Raw genomic sequence first — 22,580 nt, 5'->3', positions numbered from 1 at the left:
TAACTGCAAGTTGAAAACACAATTTAATTTTATCTAAGTAATTAAACGGTCCCAAAAGACAAGCAGGAGAGAGTAAATGATCCCTTCACTTACACTGCAAACCACTGCCATCAAGGACATTTGTGGCTGAAAGATCCAGAGAATTAGGCCTCTGTGCTTTTCTGGGTTTTGGTGGTCCAGGATCTGCTACTGTGCTTGGAACACCCTGTGTAGGAACATCTTGCTCTGAACACGGATTACTGTTGTTGTTATTGGAATTAGTTCGGCCACCTTCCAGTGGCCGATCCCTCCTGTCCACAAGACGATCGAGAACACCTTCGTCATGGCCAGCCTGTTGCTCTCGTCTCAGTAAAGGTTCATGCTCATCAGGACTGGAATTAATATTCAGTCGGGTATCCTCACTAATGAATTGATTCTGCAGCATTTCTTGGCCCCTGTGTGCCACTGTGTTGGCTGTCTGGCCAGACGGTACTGCCCCATTAACATACTGGGTAGTGGCAGTATGGGAGTTAACAGTGTGGTTTCTACCTGCCACACCATTCATGGTGACTGTCACCACATGAGGTTCCGCAGCATTGATGGTATTCATCTTGGCCACTCCAGTTTCTACTTGTTTCAAGTTTGATTTGTGCTTGCTGCCAAATTTCAGCCGGGGCTCCTTTGTTGAATTTTTGGTGTTTAAAGGCAAACTAGTAGGTCTCTTAGGAAGGTTTTGTTGCTTGGGCAAAGGATAGATCTGAGCAGGTGGAACATCTGGAATTAAACACGCCTGGCCATTTGCAGCTTGTGTGAAGTCCTGCTGTCCAGTTGCTTCTACTGCAAGTTTTATGAGTGGGTAAAGCAAGCTAGAACTGGTGCTGCTCAGTGGGTCTGGCCCACTGAACTGTTTAAGAGAATGCTCCATGAGATTCTCATCAGAACTTTCCTTGAGGTTCTTATCAACTTCTTTTGGGTCCAGCTTGTTGGTCTCCAAGTCTTCTTCCGTAAGTTGTAAGCAGACAGGGGTTGGCCCAATGGGCTGTGAAACACTGGTGGCATGCAGATTTGTTTCATCTGAGTATGGTATCTCAGATATAGTGGTCATGCCAGTGCTTGGAGTGAGGCCAGTGGTGTTTGTGGTGGTTGTGTTGGTGGACAGGCTGGTGACGCTTGTTTCAGGGCTGGGGATTCGAGCTTGTGCTTGCTGCCGTTCATAGTTGATTGAATTTCGGTTCTTTTCCCCTATAGTCAAAGGTGTGCTAGACATCGAATGTTCGGAGGAAATATTCTTCACAATGCTGTCAGTATGATGGATAGAGTCTTCAATGTATGAGGAAGAAGAATAATCTGGATAAGGGCCAATCTTTGGCACACGCCTATTGTGTGACAGGTTGCTTAAAGAAAGAAAAAAAGTGCCACACTGAGAATGTACACTTATGGCAAACTGACCCTCCAAGTTTAAAACCACTGATTTTAAAGGATGAACTGCTTTTTATTTTGTTCCTAACCACACTGCCCTAGAGATAATGTAAAAATTCTGATCACACAATTAAGTGTCAATTAATAACTTGCTAAATGCTAGTTGGTTTTTTTTTTAAAAAAGATATCATTTATTTATTTGAGGGAGAGAGAGCACACAAGAGAGAGAGAGCAAGAGTTGAAGAGAGGGGCAGAGGGAGAGAGAGAAGCAGACTCCCCACTGAGCACAGAGCCCAGTGGGGCTCAATCCCAGGACTCTGAGCCAAATGCAGACACTTAATCAAATGAGCCACCCAGGTGCCCCTAAATGCTAGTTTTATATGAAATAAGACTACTGAAAACCTAGTGGATCTAGATATGTTTTTTATGGATGTTCATTATTTCGGTTTATAAGAGTTAATTTTAAAAATCTCCCCTATAGCTTTGTAACATTACCAAATACATCTTTATGAACTGTATACTTGCACAACCAGATATAAAGATTCATGAGAGGAGGAGCCACTATATGCTTCTTTTGTACTCCTACAATCCTAGATACATAGTGGCAACTCAATAAATACTTTACCAATTAAGTTACAACAGCCAAATGGTAAAAAGAATATAAGCTTTTAGGCTCTTCCAAAGTGCTTCCATGCTTCCATTAAGAGGAAGTCTAGCAATGGAATGTACCTTTCTGGGGGCAAATTGAGCCATATCAATGAAACTTCTACAGACTACGAGTATAAGACAGAGTGTGACATTCAGATAAAGGAACAATTCAGAACTACTCTCCAGTTATCAAGAGTTCTTCACAGTCCTTATCATACCTTGAGAGGGATGGTTCTTAAGCATCACACTAAATATATTTAGGTCATTTAAAATAAAGGCAGGAAAAAAATAAAATAAAGGCAGGGATAGCTTTAACTAAACAATGGGAATATTATTAGATACAAGTATTAGGAGAAAAGCAGCAGCTCAAGGAGAATGACAGGAGGGTGAAGAATAAAAAAAGTAGTTGTATAGTGCATGATTTCAGGGAAACTATTTAGAAATGACTATGGACATGAGAAACAGCATGGAAAAACACAGAGCTGAAGGACTTAGGGGCTGAAAAATGGTCAATACAAGGGAGGGTCCCATCAAAGATTTCTTACCATTTAGAAAAAGTTTAAAAGTACTCAGAGTTAAAAGTAACTTATGCCTGAGAGAGGTACAAATAACATGCTAGAGCACAGAGAAAATACAGAGATCAGGGGAGACAGAAGCAGAAGACTATCCTCAAGTGGCACAAAGTACGAAAATCTGAATTTAGGATTGCGAGTCTTTACCTTCCTTGACTTGCTGAAATATCAGGGATAAGGGTTCACCTGCTGAAGCTAATTCAGTCCAAACATAAGCAGTGTAAACCCAATTTTGGTCTATAGTTTATAACACAAATTGCTCTAAAAAATTAGAATAGAAAATAGCAAAAAAAATAATTCAATAATCAAGTATGGTTTTATCTCAATTTTCTCTGGTAACTCTTTCCTGGGTGCTTTTCTGAAAAATTTTAACATGTATGTAATAAAATGACAAATTTGGGGGAAAACATTCCCCCAAACATGCAAGAAAGAAACATAGGTTACCATTATCTGAAAGTTGCAATTTTTTAAAGGAATTTTTAAAAAAGCCCTTTTATTTAGAATGAAAGATCATAATTTAACAAAGAAATGTCTCATAAAGTAATATTTATGATGGGATAGAAAAACCTAACGAATTGCTTTCATGTTAAGTAGTAGTAAGATATTCTATAAACAAAAGAACATTGGATAGGAAGACTGAATCTTGGTCTCTAGTGAAACAGTGGTTAAATAGCCAATTTCATAGTTCTATTCTCCCTAAAAATAAATAAGTAAATAAAAAGTAAGAGAAAGAAATAATGGCAACAAATGATAAATGAGACAATATAAGCAGAAGTGCTTATAAACTTTTGGAACCATGAGGATGTTTTGCCTTTATTATTTTAGGGAAGTAGGAGCATTAATAAAGACTAACCTCTTTTTACTATATCTTGAGATATCAAAATATCACAAATTCCATCTTGCACTTATGCCAAACAAAAATCTCTAGCAAAAAATGGGCATATTGAAAAAAATACCACAATGTTAGATTGTATGAATTAATCATTGTCTTTTTAGACTGGCTTAATAGTATTTCTTCCCTAATCTCTGTTTAGTCTCAGTTTTCAATACTGGCTGATGAATGTCAAACCCCTCCAAGGTCTTACCGCTCATTCTGCATAGCAGTAGACATGGGATTGACTGTTGGGCTCACAGATTTGTTTCTTTCCCATATCATCATAAGTTCAGCCATTCGCTCCTCAGCACACTGTGCAGTAAGCCGAGCCTCCGCATCCTGGTCCCAACAGTCTTCGATTGTCTCCTTGAGTGACCTCACTGCCTATAATAAAGTACATGTCAAAAAGTATATCTTTAACAAAAAAAAACAACTAAGATTTTTAGTGACATGAAGTAAAAGAAAAATCAATTATCTTTAACCAATATTTTATACAGCTATAATAAAATATTTTAGACTTCAGAGATTTGTAAAACGTCATTTTTCTCAAAAGATGAGGAACTTAATGTAAGCAAACAAGGAAGGTTTAACTTAACTCCTAAAGAATTAGCCATAAATGTGAAAAAGTTATGTGGTTCATCAAGGTCACAGGTTTCTGACATTGTTCCTTGTTATTTCTAGCAAAAGCCACTAATTCCACTTAAAAAATGAGTTTTGAGTTTGATCGAATTTTGGCACCAGGCTATCTTCAATCTCTACGTTAGCTTTTTTACACCTGGTAAAGAGTACTTCACTCATACTGTGAAGTTTAAAGACTTGGCGTTTTCTTTTTCTTTAAACTAATTTCGGTGATAGTATCAAAAACGGTCTATTCTGTAGTATTCATCTTTATCAGCAATGAACAACAGTCTCCCTTTTGGGGAAAGTTGGTTTGAACTTCCTTTTTTAAAAACAGATTTCACAAACTGTCATCCAGAATCCTTTCAGACTTGTTTTTTTTGACTTGTGTTTATTAGGCTTCAGAGCTTTTTGCTGCAGATATTCAGTTCTTGCACTTTTAAAATGCTTTCAAAAAAATTAAGATGAGGGTTGCCAGATCTAAAAAATAATGTAGAATAGCACTTAATTTTAATGTTTTAGATAACTGACAAATCATTTTTAGTATGTATTCCATGCAATGCTTAATCTGGGCATTTTATCTTACAAGCCTATTTTAAGCTAAAATCCTTGTTAGCTTTCTTAGCACTATTTTTAGTGTTTTCCTAATAATTTGTGTTCTCTAACAAAAAAATCTTAACCTGCAGGAAATCTGATGGTGTTTGTTGTGGGCATATGCTAAATCAATACCCACACCATGGGTATATGATACCATCTTTCTTGCTCCCTTAGCTCTTAAGCTGCCTGCCTCAGTGTGGCAATGCTGGTTCCCCAATTCTGACCACAGCACAAATCCAAAATATATCTTTTTAAAGATTTATTTATTTATTTGACAGAGAGAGATCACAAGTAAGCGGAGAGGCAGGCAGAGAGACAGGAAGGGAAGCAGGCTCCCTGCTGAGCAGAGAGCCCGATGCGGGACTCGATCCCAGGACCCTGGGATCATGACCTGAGCTGAAGGCAGCGGCTTAACCCACTGAGCCACCCAGTTGCCCCCAAAATATATCTTTTAAGGCTGAAATTTACACTGATTAAAAAAAAAAAGATTTTATTTATTTGACAGACAGAGATCACAAGTAGGCAGAGAGGCAGGCAGGTGGGGGTGGGTAGGGGGGGAAGCAGGCTCTTTGCTGAGCAGAGAGCCCGATGAGGGGCTCGATCCCAGGACCCTGGGATCATGACCTGAGCCGAAGGTAGAGGCTTTAGCCCACTGAGCCACCCAGGTGCACCTACACTGATTTTTTGGAAGATTTATTTACTTATTTGAGGGGGTGAGGAGCAGAGGGAAAGAGAGAGAGAGTGTGAAGCAGGCTCCACACTAACGGTAGCGCCCATGGTGGGGCTTGATCTCATGACCTTGAGATCATGACCTGAGCCAAAATCAAGAGCTGGATGCTTAACTGACTGTGCCACCCAGGTGCCCCTACACTGAATTTTGGAATCTATTTGAATATATGTTCCAGGCTCTGACTTTTGAGTAAAAATTAAAATTAAAACAACAGATATAGATATCAATTAATAATCCTCTCATTAAATAATCATCTACCTATTTCTCAAAAATTGGAAGAACCTGAAGAATAGATAGTGATCATCTGGAGTTTAAGGAAAACTACCCTCCTGAGGTAGAAGTTTGGTGTTTATGTTAGAAGTACAATTGGATCTGTTATTTATGGTAGTCATGTTCTACAAAGTTGCAGTAAATGCTGAATTAGTGAACACTGAACCATTTCTCCTAGGGGAAATATAAGGTTATGTTCCTGTGAGCCTCTGGCCACAACATTTTTGTCAACTGATCAATACATAATCTTGTTTTATTTGTTTTTCTGTTTAAAGATACCTTTAAAAATAGGTATTAATTTTATTAACTGTGCTCATGACCAACAGCATTCTACATCCCCTAACAAAGTAAATCTAGCACATTTTTTCCTTCTTCAAAAGGCATATCACAGCCTTCCAGTGCTTATGAACACTACTCAGACCTTTAGCACTACACCTGGGAGCTATTTTAAACCAGAAATCACTAACAAAATGCCCCTAAATTGTGAGAAATACACAAAATAGCAAAAAGGACATCTATTTATAGTGTAAGAGATGAAACAAAAAGGCAGAGGACCTGTTGGCCTCAGTTGGAAACATGTATATCCGGTGACTAAAGTTTTTCGCTACTCTGTATATCCATGAATGATCATAAAAGCATTCAGAATATTGGCTTTGGGATTACAAATCAATTTTAGCAAGAAGTCGAATTCCAAATACGAAATCCATCAACATGAGAAAAAACTATATGTAATGGATTTAAAACTGACTCGGATTTGAAAATAACAGAGGGAATTCAGTAATCAGCAATTTTTTTTTTAAATAAATACACCTCTAAAAATAGTTACACATTTACCTTACTGGATTTTGATATTGGTTTGATAAAATGAACTGGTCTTTCAATTTTGAAACAATTTCAAAAAATTTTTAATAAATATATTTAATGTTCCAATGGCAGCATAATTATAGATGCTATCTAACACTTCTTATCTTTCATGGATTTGACATTTTAGAAGATTATAGGCCAGTTACTCTTTTTAAAGGATTTATTTATTATTTGTGGGAGAAAGCAAGAGAGTGGGGCTGGGGGGAGGGAAGGACAAAGGGAGCAAGAGAGAAAGAGTCTCAAGCAGACTTCTGCTGAGCATGAGTCCCCATGTGGGGGCTCAATCCCACAAATCTGAGATCATGACCAGAGCCGAAATCAACAGTCAGACGTTTAACCAACTGAACCACCCAAGGGCCCCAGCCAGTTACTTTTTAGAATCTCAATTTAATGATATTTCTTCATGGTTAGATTCACGATTTGAAACTTTGGCAGAAAAATCACAAAAGAGATGCTGTGTTCTTTTTTTCCTTTCCTTTCCTTTTCTTTCTTTCTTTCTCCCTCTCTCTCCTTCCTTCCTTTCTTCCTTCTGTCCTTCCCTCTTTTTCTTTCTTTTTAAGATTTTATTTATCTACTTGTCAGAGAGAGAAAGAGAGAGCAAAAGCAGGAGGAGCAGCAGGCAGAGGGAGAAGCAGGCTCCTGCTGAACAAGGAGCCTGATAAAAGAACTTGAGCCCAGGACCCTGGGATCATGACCTAAGCCAAATGCAGATGCTTAACAACTGAGCCACCCAGGCGTCCCTACAGATGCTGTGTTCTTCTCACTGCATTCTCAAGTGGCTCACAATTTTGATTTGTCTCATTACTAGTGAAGTTAACCTTGATCACATGTCTGAGTTGGTGCCTGCCAGGTTTCTCTACTATAAAGTTTTATTTTCCCCTTTTATACTCAATCAGGTTTTTTTTTTTTTTTAAGACTTTAATCAGTGTTTTTGGAGTGGAGGAAATACTTAAAGTCTTCATAAATATATTATTCTCTATTCATCTTTTTACCCACTAGTTTTAGTATCTTTTGATGCTTCTTCGCTGAACAAGACATTTAAAAAATGATAGTAAATGCATAATAGAAATATGGACAAAGGGCACATAAACAAGAAGTGCAAATTCCTAATAAAATATGCAAAGATGCTTAATCTTACTATGTTGAGGCAGTATAGTATAGTAGTTAAGAATATTAGTTCCAGGATGCCTGTGTGGCTCAGTGGGTTAAAGCCTCACCCTTCGGCTCGGGTCATGACCCTGGGGTCCTGAGATCGAGTCCCGCATGGGGCTCTCTGCTCAGCGGGGACCCTGCTTCCTCCTCTCTCTCTGCCTGCCTCTCCGCCTACTTGTGATCTTTGTCTGTCAAATAAATAAATAAAATCTTAAAAAAAAAGAATATTAGTTCCAGTTTCGTAGCTAGAGTGCCAATTAAGAACCTGGCTTCCAATCTTGGTTCTAGTACTTACTAGCTGCAAATTGAAACAAGATCCATTTCTACCTATCGCATTAAGAAAGATCAAAATATTTTTATAATACAAAGTGTTGGTGATGGGAAAGCAGGCACTTATACTATTGTCAGGAGTGTCCTCAATTTGGAGGGTAATCTATCAATAACAAATTATAAATGTATTTATTTACCCTTTGAGTCAGCAATACTACTTCTGAGAATTTATTCCTCAAACACATTTATATATTTGTAGAAAAATGTGTGTATAAGATGTTCATTGCAGTATCATTTTTAACAGCAAAAGCTACTACCCACATGTCCTCTAATAGGGATCTGGCTAAAAACTTGCCGTGTAATGGATACCATATAGAATGAAAAGAATTAGGAAGATGTAGGGGCTCCTGGGTGGCTCAGTGGGTTAAAGAATTAGGAAGATGTATATGTTTCCAATTGCTAAGTAGAAATTGTAAGGTGAGTGGATGTAGTAATTCCCATCTATATATTAGAAAGGGATATAAAAACGTATAGTCATGTAATCCACAGAAATTTCTAAAGCCTACAGAAGGAATGCAATAGTGGTTGTTTTCTTGGAGGGACTTTTATATGTCTGGGGACAGCATATTTTTTGAATCGCTAAAAATAATTTTTTATTATTTGAACTCTGAATTTTAACCACATACATTTAATAAATTTTTTGAATAGGTAATATATGTATGTGTCAATAAATTCAAAATGTCAGAAAAAGAATACAATCTCCCTTCCATTCTTATCCACCAACAACCCATTTCCCCCATCTATAGGCAACCAATGTTACCAATTTCTTGGGTATTCTTTCACAGAAACTTTATTACTTTTTTATTCAAACACATACCCGTCATATACCACTCACACAGATCTACACATTCATATTCTTTATTACTAAACATGAAGTGCAACACAATGAAGTGTACACACTGAAATCTTTCTAAAACAAAGATTTAGATGCCTTTCCACACAAAACTGAAGAGACCCTTTCCTTTCCAAAATAGAGCACCTATTCACCAACTGCCCGGAAGAGCTCAGAAACACCAAAATCCAAGCAGCTAAAATTTGTATAGTGGCTGTTTTCTGTATCTGGAGCAAAGAGAGACACTGAATGAAGCTATATTGGTTACTTTTCATTATACAGTTGGAAAATAATTTGTAAAAATACTTTTTCAAAAAGAGATCCCACCTCTACCCACTCTCACCCCTGCCAAAATAAGACAATGACCAAGGCACTGTCCTGGATGATGAATAAAATTTGGTAAACAGAAACTCTACCTCTGAGAAGTTTCTATATTTAAGACTGAATCATTGTTGACGCATAATAATAGTTAACAACTGTTGAGTTCTTACTATGTACTAGACTGTGTTCTAATTCACTTAATTCTTATTTGAGGTACTATTATCATTCTCACTTTTCATATGCAGGAAAAGAGGCTCAGAGGAAAAATTAGAGCACATAGCTAATAAGTGGCAAAACTAAGATCATAGCCCAGGCAGCAGAGCTCTACAGTTTATACATTATCCTACGATGACTGGCTCTAAACTATGCTGACAGAACACAGCCAGTTCCCAGTGGATAAATGGGTTCTATTATAGAAGTTGTAACTTGATCATTTTTTTGAGAAAAATCTATTATAAGTTACAAACAAAGTTAAAATAGTGGTTATTAAATCATTTATATAAGATTTAGAAGTAAATTAATATGAAATAGGGAAAAGGGAAAATTAGAAAAATAGCTGAGAATTTAAAGAGGTTGACTATACATGGAGTTCTGAGGGTCCTAAAAATAATGATTTGGTCATAGAATGTTGACCTAGAAGTAAAGCAATGATGAATATCCCAGAATAAGTAAAAAAGGAGATAAGAGAAAATTAAGGAAATAAACTGTATAGAAACAGGAAGATTAAGTCACCAATGGGGAGTTAGTTTAAAATCTTTAAACAAATATTAAGAAAGGATTTGACAATTTTGATGAAATGGACAAATTCCTTCAAAGATATAAACTGTCAAAGCTGACTTAAAAAAAAAAAAAAACAGATGATTTGAATAGTTCCTGTATCTATAAATTTATAGTTTAAAACTTTCCCACAAAGAAAAATCCAGGCCCCAGTGGTTTCACTATTGAATTCTATCAAACATTCAAGAAGGAGATAATGCCAATTCTATTCAGAAAATCAAAGAGGAAAGGGTATTTCCCAACTAACTGTATGAGGACATTAGTGAAGACACCAGAAGAAGGAAACCAGGGGACATGCTCCCACAGAAATACAAAAATCCTGGTAAAAACTGTCAGAATCAACCTTACTGAAGCTCCGGAAGTTAGTCAAATATTGAGAGCAACCAAGTAAAAATGTGAAGACAGAAGTCTGTGTTCCCCGTGTAGGAACCTGATTTCCAGAGGGAGGAAAATGATACTGTTCCCAAGGAATTATGTTGTCTGTTCTAACAGACAACAAAGAAGGGGGTCTGTCTTTATTCTGCCTAATTCAGAACTTTCTCAGAAAAGAGAAGTAGATATGACTAGTGGAGAACATTCCTTGAAATCACTGAAAACCAAATGAACAAGTGTTATAGCCTGGGGCAAAATACAAAAATCGAACCACACAAAAGAAAAGCTGGAAGCAAGGGAGGAAAACCTAGGGTGTGAGACACTTTGGGGGAATGAGGGTTTTGAAAAACTGTATATACTGGGAAACCTAGAAAAGCCAAGCACTCATCCAGGGTGGGATGCATGCTCAAAGAAGACCATAAGTTTTCATAACTGGCTGGTTGTTAGGCTCAGCGCTAGCAGAAAGTGAAGGCTAAAGCAGAACTGTAAAGGGTCTGGATGAATGTTAAAGGAGGGCCCCAACACAAAGCCAAACTGCAAAGGCTTGGGGAGTATTTTAACTTTTTTTCTTTTGATTTCTTTTTGCTAATCAGAATATTCAGAATATCCAGTCTTAAAAAATCACAAAGCTTGCAAAAACCCAAGAATATATGGCCCATTCAATAGGAAAAAAGAAATGAAAGAAACTGTCCCTGAGGAAATTAAGATACTGGAGTTAATACCAAAAGATTTAAATATGCTCAAAAGATGAAGGAAACCATGGACAAAGAATTAAAGGAAGTAGGAAAGCAGTTTTTCATCAACTGGAGAATACCAATAAAGAGATAAAAATTATAAAAAGGAGCCAGAAAGACACTTTGGAGCTTAAAAGTAAAAAAACTGAAATGAAAAATTCACTACAGTGATTCAAACAGCAGCTATGAACAGAAGAATTACCGAATGACTGAAAAAATTATGCAGTATGAGGAACAGAAACAAACAAACAAACAAAAAATAATGAAGAAAGATAAACAGAGCCTAAAAGACTTGTGAGGCCATCAATCATTCCAAAATACACAGAATGGGAACCCCACAAGGAGATGAAAGAAAAAGGGGCAGAAAGAATATTTGAAAAAATAATGGTCCAAAAATTTCTAAATTTAATAATAGAAACAACACATCCAAGAAACTCAATAAACTCTATGTAGAATATACTCAAAAGGTTCTATCCTGAGACATACTGTAATCAAACTATAAAAAGCCAAAGATGAAGATTCTCGACAAAAGCAAAAGAGATGTGACTTGAAATGTACAAGGGATCTTAAATAAAAGTTAATAACCAATTTCTCATCAGAAACCATAGAAGCCAGAGGCAGGGACATGATATATTTAAAGTGCTGAAAGAAAACAAGTGGTAACCAAGAATTCTATTATCAAACAAATTATCCTTCAATAATGAAGGAGAAATTAAGACATTCTTATATAAACAATAGCTGAAGGGGCTTGTTGCTAGCAGATCTGCCCAAGTGAAAGGGCATTAGACAATAACTTGAAGAAATGAAGAACACTGGTCAAAGAAACTAAACGTAGGTAAATATAAAAGCCAGTATAGGGTATTTTTGGTTTGTGACCCTTCTTTTTTTCAAATACAATTTAAGAGAAAAATGCATAAAACAATAATTAAGAATCTATATTAATATGATTCAATATTACTAAAATGTCAATTCTTCTCAAATTGATTTATAGATTTAATTTAATTTTAATAAAAATCCCAACAGGTTCAATGTAGAAATTGAAAAGCTGATTATAAAATTCATTGATTATAAAATGTGAAGAACATAGAACAGCCAAAACACTGTGAAAAGAACAAAGGCGGAGGACTAATGTTACCTGATTTCAAGACACAATAAAATGCTGAAGTACTGGCAATGAGACAGACATATAGGTCAATGCAACAATAAAGAGTCCGGATATAGACCTACATACATACAGACAACGAATTTTTGACAAAGACTACAAAAGCAATTAATTAAATGGAGAAAAAGTAGTCTCTAAAAATAAATGGTAGGAAACAATTAGATATCCATATACAGAAGAATGAATATTGATCCATACCTCACACTATGCAAAAGATCCAAAAAATAAGATATAACAACCTCAAAATGGGTCATAGACCTATACAATTTCTAGAAGAAAATACAGACGATAATTTTTGTGACCTTGGGTTACACAAGGATTTCTAAAATATGAAACTAAAAATATATCCATGAAAGAAAAAACTGGTAAATTGGGCTTCAGCAAAATTAAAACTCTCTGCCCTTATAAATATACTCTTAAGAGAATGACACAAGCCACAGTCTGGGAAGAAATATTTTTGAATCATATATCTGATAAGGGACTTGTATTCAGAATATATAAAGAGCTTCAAAACTTAACAGTAGGAAAACAATCCATTCAATTTAAAGTAGGCAAAAGACTTGAATAGACATGTCATCAAAGAAGGAACAAGGATGGCAAATAAGCAAATGAAAAGATGCTAAATATTATTAGTCATCAGGGAAATGTAAATTAAAACCATAATCAGATACTATTGCACACTTATTAGAATATCTAAAATTAAAAAGCATGTTCATACTGAGTATTGGCAAGGATGTAGAGGAACTGAAACTCTCATATACTCTTGGTGGGAATGTAAAATGGTACAGTCACTTTGGAAAAATGTTTGGCACTTTCTTAAAAAGTTACACAGACATGTAACATGATGCACCCGTTCTACTCTTAGGTATTTACTTAAGAGAATGAAAGCAGATGTCCATACAAAGACTTGCACATGGAAGTTCATAAGAGCTTTACTTCTGGTATCCAAAAACTGGAAACAATCCAAATATTCACCACCAAGTGAAGGGTAAACCAGTTGAAGCATTCAAAAGAATTGTTCCATTCAAAGGAATGTTACTCAGCAATAAAAAGGAATAAACTACTGAAATACATATCAACATGAATGAATCTGAAAATGATTAAACTATGTGGAAGAAGCCAGATAAAAATAGTACATACTGTATGGTTCCATTTATATAAAATTCTAGAAAAGGTATACAAATCATTAGTGACAGAAAGCAGATAAGTAGTTGCCTGGGGATTCATGGAGAAAAGAAAGAGGCAAGAAGAAGCAACTACAAAAGGACAAAAGAGAAATTTAGAGGGTAACTGACATGTTCATAATTATGACTATAGTGATGGTTTTATGGGTATATACATATTTCAAAACCTAAAAATTATGTATCATTAATATGTGCAGTTTAATCCATATCAAGTATATCTCTTTCAAATGTTAAAATTTTTTGAGGGGAGAAAATAAGATTAAGAAAATTATAAATATTTGGGTAAAATCAGATGAGTGCTTCAACAAGGGACTCTAACTGCATATATACAAATAATGATATCCAACATTTGGGTAAATGAGATAAAGGGGATATCATTCAAAACATTGATGAAGAAAGATAAGCAGGAAAAAATGGGAAAAAAGACAAGAAATTAAAAAAATCTTCCCTCTGTAATGACAGAAAAATGGAAGTGGGTGCTCATGAATGGATTATGAAATGAGTTTAGTGGGTTGAGAACCAACATTTAAAACAAATAACTACACCAGTCTCCCCAAAATGAAATACTCTAGATTAGAATAGCAAATAAGAGAACACAGAGTACATAGTAAGGTTAAGTATTAACCTAAAGACACTATATCATGATGTATACTTGCATTTCCTAGTGTAGGCCGTATGAGAAAAAAAAGCATGGAAAATGTTGAATTCTAGACCACAGCAAGTTTGCTGATTTGTCAAGAAGAGAAATATAAAAACTGAAAAAAATGTGAAAAAAAGAAGGGATAGCTTTTGGAACATATAGTACATTTTAGAAGACTAGATTAAATGGGGTGGAGAAAGTAGAGACTGGAGGAGGGAAAAAAAACAACTGAGAAAGTTTCACACTTTTTTTTTTTTTAAGATTTTATTTATCTATTTGACAGAAAGAGATACAGCTAGAGAGGGAACACAAGCGGGGGCAGTGGGAGAGGGAGAAGCAGGCTTCCTACAGAGCAGGGAGCCCAATGTGGGACTCTATCCCAGGATCAAGTCATGGGATCATGACTTGAACTTAAGGCAGACACTTAATGACTGAGCCACCCAGATGCCCCAGTTTCAAACTTTTACATGACAATATATTTAGATAAAACTGTTGAGCAAGAGAAGTTATGCAGAACTAAGACTAAGGATTAAAGATAAACCAGACAAATGATTTCAAGAGGGGAAAGAGAACAAGCCACTATTCAAGACAGATTAAGAAATGGAAGTTAAAAATTTAGAAAAGGGGGATGCCTGGGTGGCTCAGTTGGCTGTGTCTGCCTTCAGCTTAGGTCATGCATGATCCCAGGGTCTTGGGATCCAGAACTACATTGGACTCCTTGCTCAGGTGGGAGCTTGCTTTTCCCTCTGCCTGCTGCTCCCGCTGCTTGTGCTCTCTCTCCGACAAATAAATAAATAAAATCTTAAAAAAAAATTTTGGAAAAGAATGAAACATGAAGAATGGTAGCGTAGTTGAACAAATTATACCTTAAAGTTTTAGATGTGAGACAAAAAGCTATTTTAAAATTTATTTATTTGAGAGTAAGAGAGGGAAAGGGTGTGGGGGTGTGTTGGCAGATAGACAGGGAGAGGGAAACTCCAAGCAGATTCCATGCTGAGCATGGAACCCTATGCAAGACTCAATCTCATGACCCTGAGATCTCAACCTGAACTGAAACCAAGAGCTGACACCTAACTGACTGCACCATCCAAGCACCCTGGAAAAAAACTATTTTAAAAATAAAATTCATCTACAATTTTTTGTTATTCCAATTTAAACTGTGTGTACATATATGTAATTTTTACAACAGTTCATTTTTACTATAAATTCTGAAAGTACAGAGGGGGAAAAAAGAAAAAGTTATTCATGAATCAGATATTCAGAGATAGCTATGGTTAACATTTTCATGTATTTTCCTCAGACTATTGTCTGTTCTTTCATTTTTATCAGGAGACTATTCTTCCCCGTTTTATTGACTGATCTACGTTTTGAGTCCCTGGCAATTTTTTAAGAAAGATTTTATTTATTTATTGGACATAGAGAGAACACAAGCAGGTGGAACAGCAGAGAGAGGGAGAGGGAGAAGCAGGTTCCTGGTGAGCAGGAACCCTGATGTGGGTCTCAACCCCAGGGCCCTGGGATCATGACTTGCGCTGAAGGCAGCCACTTAACCAAATGAGCCACCCAGGCACCATCCCTGGCAGTTTTTAAAAACTAGTTTTTTGAGAAATGAAAGAGGGGAAGTGAGATGACATCAGGTCACAGGAGTTCAGGTAGATAGTCATCGAACCATTCCCAACACCTACCCACCCAACAGGAGATCAAAGAGAAGAAGAGCAGCAATTCTAGAAACAGAAAATTGACCACTTTCTTTAAAGTAGGACGTGCAAAGAAGTGAATCCGAAGCAATGGGAAGATAGACCGCAGGGCAAGGGGCTGGCTCCCAGCAACTGGTGGAGCAATGGAGCACAGAATCTGAATTTTTAGAAGTTTGTTCCATTAAGGGACATTGCTCCAGAGGCTAAGCGGGGCTGGAACCTTGTGGGGACAGTGTGGTCTCAGGCCCTGCGGAGTCACTGAAGGATTGGGGGTATCTGAGAGTAGCAGAGCTCGCAGGTATCAGAGCAGGGAAACCAACTATAGAGACGGAGTTGAGGAGTGAGCTCTCAGCTAGAGTTCACCTTAACCTGTGATCTGAGGCACAGTCGGGCCACTGCTCTTTGAGCAGGGACCCCACAAGTGGCTGATCTGGGGAGACTCACCTTCCTTCTCTGGAGGCAGGAATCTGCTGGGTTTGGAGACTCCAAACCGGGCTGTGTGCCAGAGACAGAAATGCTGGGTCACAGGCTGGGTGACACAGAGGGTGGCCGGAGACCAGGGAGACAGGAAGGATTGACTGCATTTCTCTGAGAGCACACTGAGGAATGGGGCCCCGAGCTCTCGGCTCCTCTGGGCCAGTGACTGGGAGGCCGCCACTTTCATTCCCGTCCTCCAGAGCTCGAGGGAAACTGTTCAGGGAACAAAAGCTCCCGAGAGCGAACCTGAGCAGATAATTTAGCCTGACCCCTGACAAGGGTGGCACAATTCTACCGGGGCAAAGACATTTGAGAATCAAGGCAAGAGGCCCCTCCCCTAGAAGATCAGCAAGAAATCCAGCCAAGACCAGGCTCAGTGATCAAGGAGAACAGCAGAATTCCAGAGGAGGAGAAAGCAAAGCATGGAATTTATGGCTTTCTCCCCATGATTCTTTAGTCTTACAAAGTTAATTAAATTTCTTTAATTTTATTTTTTTCTTATTCTAAATTTTTAAAACTTTTCCTCTTTCCTCTTTTAATGTTTTTTAACTACTTTATCTTAAAAATACCTTTCTAAAAAAATCTTTTAAAACCTTCATTATTATAGTCATATTTTATCCTCCACTGTATCTAACTTTATTTTTTGTATACATATAAGTTTTTTTTGTATAAAAAATTTGGGGATACAATTTCATTCAATAGATCAAAATATGCCCTAAATCTAGCACAGGGCTTTGTTCTAGTCTCTAGCCTGAGCAAATTCTCTCCACTTTCTTTTTCCAACCAACATATCAATTCCTTTTTTAGATTTTTTTAAAAAATTTCCATCTTTATAGTCATATTTCATCCCTTCATCATGTTTACTCTTATTTTGGAATATATATATATATTATATGTGTATATATATATATATATATATATATATATATATATGCTTTACTTTCTTTAAAATTTTGGGAGGTACTTTCTTTTAAAAGACTAAAATACACCCAAAATCAAGTGGGTGGCTCTATTCTATTCACCAGTCTAATATATATATAATTTTTAAAATTTCTTTTTACCCCCTTTATTCTCCCCCCATTTGGGGTCTCTTTTGATTTGGTTAGCATACATTTTTCTGTGGTCTTTGCCACCCTTTTAGTATTTTATTCTCTCGTTCATATATTCTTATCTGCATATAATGACAAGACAGAAAAACTCACCACAAAAAAAAGAACAAGAGGCTGTACTGAAGGCTAGGACATTGGTAATATGTCAGATCTAGAGTTCAGAAAGACAGTTCTCAAGGTGCTAGTTGGGCTTGAAAAAGGTATGGAAGATATTAGGGAAATGCTGTCTGGAGAAATAAAAGCCCTTTCTGGAGAAATAAAAGAACTAAAATTTAACCAAGCTGAAATTAAAAAAGCTATTAATGAGATGCAATAAAAAATGGAGGCTCTTACTGCTAGGATAAATGAGGCAGAAGAGAGAATCACTGACAAAGAAGACCAAATGACAGAGAATAAAGAAGCTGAGCAAAAGAGAGACAAACAACTACTGGACCACGAGGGGAGAATTCAAGAGATAAGTGATACCATAAGGTGAAACAATATTACAATAATTGGGATTCCAGAAGAAGAAGAAAGAGAGAGGGGGGTAGAAGGTATATTGGAGTGAAGTATAGTGAAGAATTTCTCTAATATGGCAAAGGGAACAAGCATCAAAAACCAGGAGGCACAGAGAATCCCCCTCAATATCAATAAAAACAGGTCCACACAGCATCATTTAATAGTAAAACTTAAAGTCTTAGTGACAAAGAGAAAATCCTGAGAGCAGCTTGGGGCAACAAGTCGGTAACATACAATGGTAAAAATATTAAATTGGCAGCAGACTTATCCATAGAGACCTGGCAGGCCAGAAAGAACTGGCATAATATATTCAAAGCATTAAGTGAAAAACACATGTAGCCAAGAATACTATATCCAGCTATGCTATCATTGAAAACAGAAGAAGAGATAAAAAGATACCAGGACAAATAAGAATGAAAAGAATTTGTAAACACCAAACCAGCCCTATAGGAAATATTGAAAGGGGTCCTCTAAGCAAAGAGAGAGCCTAAAAATAGTAGACAAGAAAGGAACAGAGATAATATAGAGTAACAGTCACCTTACAGGCAATACAGTGACACTGAATTCATATCCTTCAATAGTTACCCTGAAAGTAAAATGGGCTAAATGCCCCAACCAAAAGACAAAGGGTATTAGAATGGATAAAAAAACAAACAAAACCCGTCAATATGCTGTCTACAAGAAACTCATTTTAGACCCGAAGACACCTCCAGATTTCAAGTGAGGGGGTGGAAAACAATTTACCATGCTAATGGACATCAAAAGAAAGCTAGAATGGCAATCCTTATATCAGATCTACTAGATTTTGAGTGAAAGACTATAATAAGAGATGAGGAAGGATACTATATCATACTCAAAGAGTCTGTCCAACAAGAAGATCTAACAATTTTAAATATCTATGCCCCTAACATGGGAGCAGCCAACTATATAAACCAATTAATAACAAAATCAAAGAAACACACTGATAATAATACAATAATAGTAGGGGACTTTAACATCCCCCTCACTGATATGGACAGATCATCCAAGCAAAAGATCAACAAGGAAATAAAGGCCTTAAATGAAACACTGGACCAGATGGACATCACAGATATATAGAGAACATTCCACCCCAAAGCAACAGAATACACATTCTTCTCTAGTGCACATGGAACATTCCCCAAAACAGATCACATTCTGGGTCACAAATCAGGTCTCAACTGGTACCAAAAGATGGGGATCATTCCCTGTATATTTTCAGACCACAATGCTCTGAAGCTAGAACTCAATAAAGAGGAAAGTTGGAAAGAACTCAAATACATGGAGGCTAAAGAGCATCCTACTAAAGAATGAATGGGTCAACCAGGAAATGAAAGAAGAATTTAAAAATTCATGGAAACAAATGAAAATGAAAACACAACTGTTCAAAATCTGTGGGACACAGCAAAGGTGGTCCTGAGAGGAAAGTATATAGCAATATAAGACCTTCTCAACAAAGAAGAAAGGTCTCAAGTACACAACCTAACCCTACACCTAAAGGAGCTGGAGAAAGAACACCAAAGAAAGCCTAACCCAGCAGGAGAAGAGAAATAATAAAGAGCACAGCAGAAATCAATGAAATAGAAACCCAAAAAACAGTAGAACAAATCAATGAAACTAGAAGCTGGTTCTTTGAAAGAATTAAGCAGATTGATAAACCCCTGGCCAAACTTAACAAAAAGAAAAGAGAAAGGACCCAAATAAATAAAATCATGAATGAAAGAGGAGAGATTACAACCAACACCAAAGAAATACAAACAATTGTAAGAACATATTATGAGCAACTATATGCCAGCAAAACTGACAATCTGGAAGAAATGGGTGCACTCCTAGACACTCCTGCATAGGAGTGTCTTTGTCTTCTGAGGAAGACACAAAGAAATTGAAAAACGTTCCATACTCATGGATTGGAAAAACAAATATTGTGAAAATGTCTGTGCTACCTAAAGCAATCTACATGTATAATTTGATGGTTTATAAACCATCAAAACCGAACCAGGAAAATAGAAAACCTGAACAGACCCATAAACAGTAAGGAGATTGAAGCAGTCATCAAAAATCTCCCAACAAACAAGAGACCAGGGCCAGATGGCTTCCCAGGGGAATTCTACCAAACACTTAAAGAAGAATTAAAACATATTCTCCTGAAACTGTTACAGAAAATAGAAATGGAAGGAAAACTTCCAAACTCATTTTATGAGGCCAGCATCACCTTCATCCCAAAACCAGACAAAGACCCCATCAAAAAAAGAGACTTACAGACCAATATCCTTGATGAACACTACAGACCAATATCCTTGATGAACACAGAGGCAAAAATTCTCACCAAGATACCAGCCAATAGGATCTAACAGTACATTAAAAGGATTATTCACCATTACCAATGGTGACTAATAGGAGTTATTCCAGTGCTGCAAGGTTGGTTCAACATCTGCAAATCAATTCATATGATATAATACATTAATAAAAGAAAGAACAAGAACCATATGATATTCTCAATAGTTGCTGAAAAAGCATCTGGCAAAGTATAGCATCTTTTTTTTAAAAAATATAGTTTATTTATTTGATAGATATGCACCGAGAAAGGGAACACAAGCAGAGGGAGTGGGAGAGGGAGAAGCAGGCCTCCTACCAAGCAGGGAGCTCAACGTGGGGCTCGATCCCAGAACCCTGGGATCATGACCTGAGCCAAAGGCAGTTGCTTAACAACTGAGCTACCCAGGGGCCCCTAGCATCCTTTCTTGATCAAAACTCTTCAAAGTGTAGGGATAGAGGGTACATACCTCAATATCCTCAAAGCAATCTATGGAAAACCCAAAGTGAGTATCATTCTCAATGGAGAAAAACTGAGAGCCTTTCCACTAAGGTCAGGAACACGGCAGGGATGTCCGTTATCACCACCGTTATTCAACACAGTACTAGAAGTTCTAGCGTCAGCAATCAGACAACAAAAAATTAAAGGCATCCAAATCGGCAAAGAAGAAGTCAAACTATCACTCTTTGCAGATGATATGATATTTTATGTGGAAAACCCAAGACTCCACTCCAAATCCGCTAGAACTTGTACAGGAATTCAATAAAGTATCAGGATATAAAATCAATGCAGAGAAATCAGTTGCATTTCTACACACCAACAAGAGAGAAGAAAGAGAAATTAAGGAGTTGATCCCATTTATAATTACATCCAAAACCATAAGATACCTAGGAATAAACCTAACCAAAGAGGTAAAGAATCTATACTTATAAAACTATAAAGTACTCATGAAAGAAACTGAAGAAGACACCAAGAAATTGAAAAATGTTCCATACTCATGGATTGGAAGAACAAATAATTGTGAAAATGTCTATGCTACCTAAAGCAATCTACATGTATAATGCAATCCCTATCAAAATACCATCTACCTTCTTTCAAAGAAATGGGACAAATAATCCTAAAATTTATATGGAACCAGAAAAGACCTCAAAAGGTGGGAGGAATGTTGAAAAAGAAAACCAAATCTGGTGGCATCACAATTCCAGACTTCAAGCTCTATTACAAAGCTGTCATCATCAAGACAGTATGGTACTGACACGAAAACAGACACATAGATCAATGGAACAGAATAGAGAGCCCAGAAATAGACCCTCAACTCTATGGTCAACTAATCTTTGACAAAGCAGAAAAGAATGTCCAATGTAAAAAAGACAGTCTCTCTTCAATAAATGGTGTTGAGAAAATTGGACAGCCACATGCAAAAAAATGAAACTGGACCATTTCCTTACACCACACACAAAAACAGACTTCAAATAGATGGAAGACCTTAATGTAAGAAAGGAATCCATGAAAATCCTTGAGGAGAACACAGGCAGCAACCTCTTCGACTTTAGCCACAGCAACTTCTTCCTAGAAACATTTCCAAAGGCAAGGGAAGCAAGGGCAAAAATGAACTACCGGGACTTCATCAAGATCAAAAGCTTTTGCGTAGCAAAGGAAACAGTCAACAAAACCAAAAGACAACTGACAGAATGGGAGAAGAAATTTGCAAACAACATATAAGATAAAGGGCTAGTATCCAAAATCTATAAAGAACTTTTCAAACTCAACACCCAAAGAACAACTAATCCCATCAAGAAATGGGCAGAGGACATGAACAGACATTTCTGCAAAGAAGACACCCAGATGGCCAACAGACACATGAAAGAGTGCTCCACATCACTCGGCATCAGGGAAATACAAATCAAACCACAGTGAGATACCACCTCACACCAGTCAGAATGGCTAAAATTAACAAGTCGGGAAACAACAGATGCTGGTGAGGATGCAGAGAAAGGGGAACCCTCTTACCCTGTTGGTGGGAATGTAAGCTGGTGCAACCACTCTGGAAAAGAGCATGGAAGTTCCTCAAAAAGTTGAAAATAGAGCTACTCTGTGACCCAGCAATCACACTACTGGGTATTTACCCTAAAGATACAAATGTAGTGATCCAAAGGGGCATGAGCATCGGAATGTTTATAGCAACAATCTCCACAATAGCCAGACTGTGGAAAGAACCTAGATGTCCATCAACAGATGAATGGATAAAGAAGAGGTGGTATATATGTATACAATAGAAAACTGTGCAGCCATCAAAAGAAATGACATCTTGCCATTTGCAATGACATGCATGGAACTAGAGGGTATCATGCTGAGCAAAATAATTCAATCAGAGAAAGACAATTATCATATG

General features: G+C 37.0%; 1 protein-coding gene across 1 annotated transcript in view; it reads right to left on the bottom strand.

Moving 5' to 3' along the window:
* The window catches only part of BMPR2 (bone morphogenetic protein receptor type 2), a 199,081-nt gene that overhangs the window by 8,767 nt on the left and 167,734 nt on the right, over nt 1-22,580 (bottom strand). Inside the window, exons 11-12 of the mRNA XM_059393221.1 lie at nt 3,704-3,876; nt 94-1,373 (exon numbers count right to left, since the gene is read on the bottom strand). Coding sequence (XP_059249204.1) covers nt 94-1,373; nt 3,704-3,876 — 1,453 coding nt within the window. The remainder of the gene's footprint in view (nt 1-93; nt 1,374-3,703; nt 3,877-22,580) is intronic.

This window comes from Mustela nigripes, chromosome 3 (assembly GCF_022355385.1).
Source record: "Mustela nigripes isolate SB6536 chromosome 3, MUSNIG.SB6536, whole genome shotgun sequence".
Lineage (NCBI taxonomy): Eukaryota > Metazoa > Chordata > Mammalia > Carnivora > Mustelidae > Mustela > Mustela nigripes.
The sequence above is the reverse complement of the archived record's forward strand: the minus strand, read 5'-3'. Positions and strand labels throughout refer to the sequence as shown.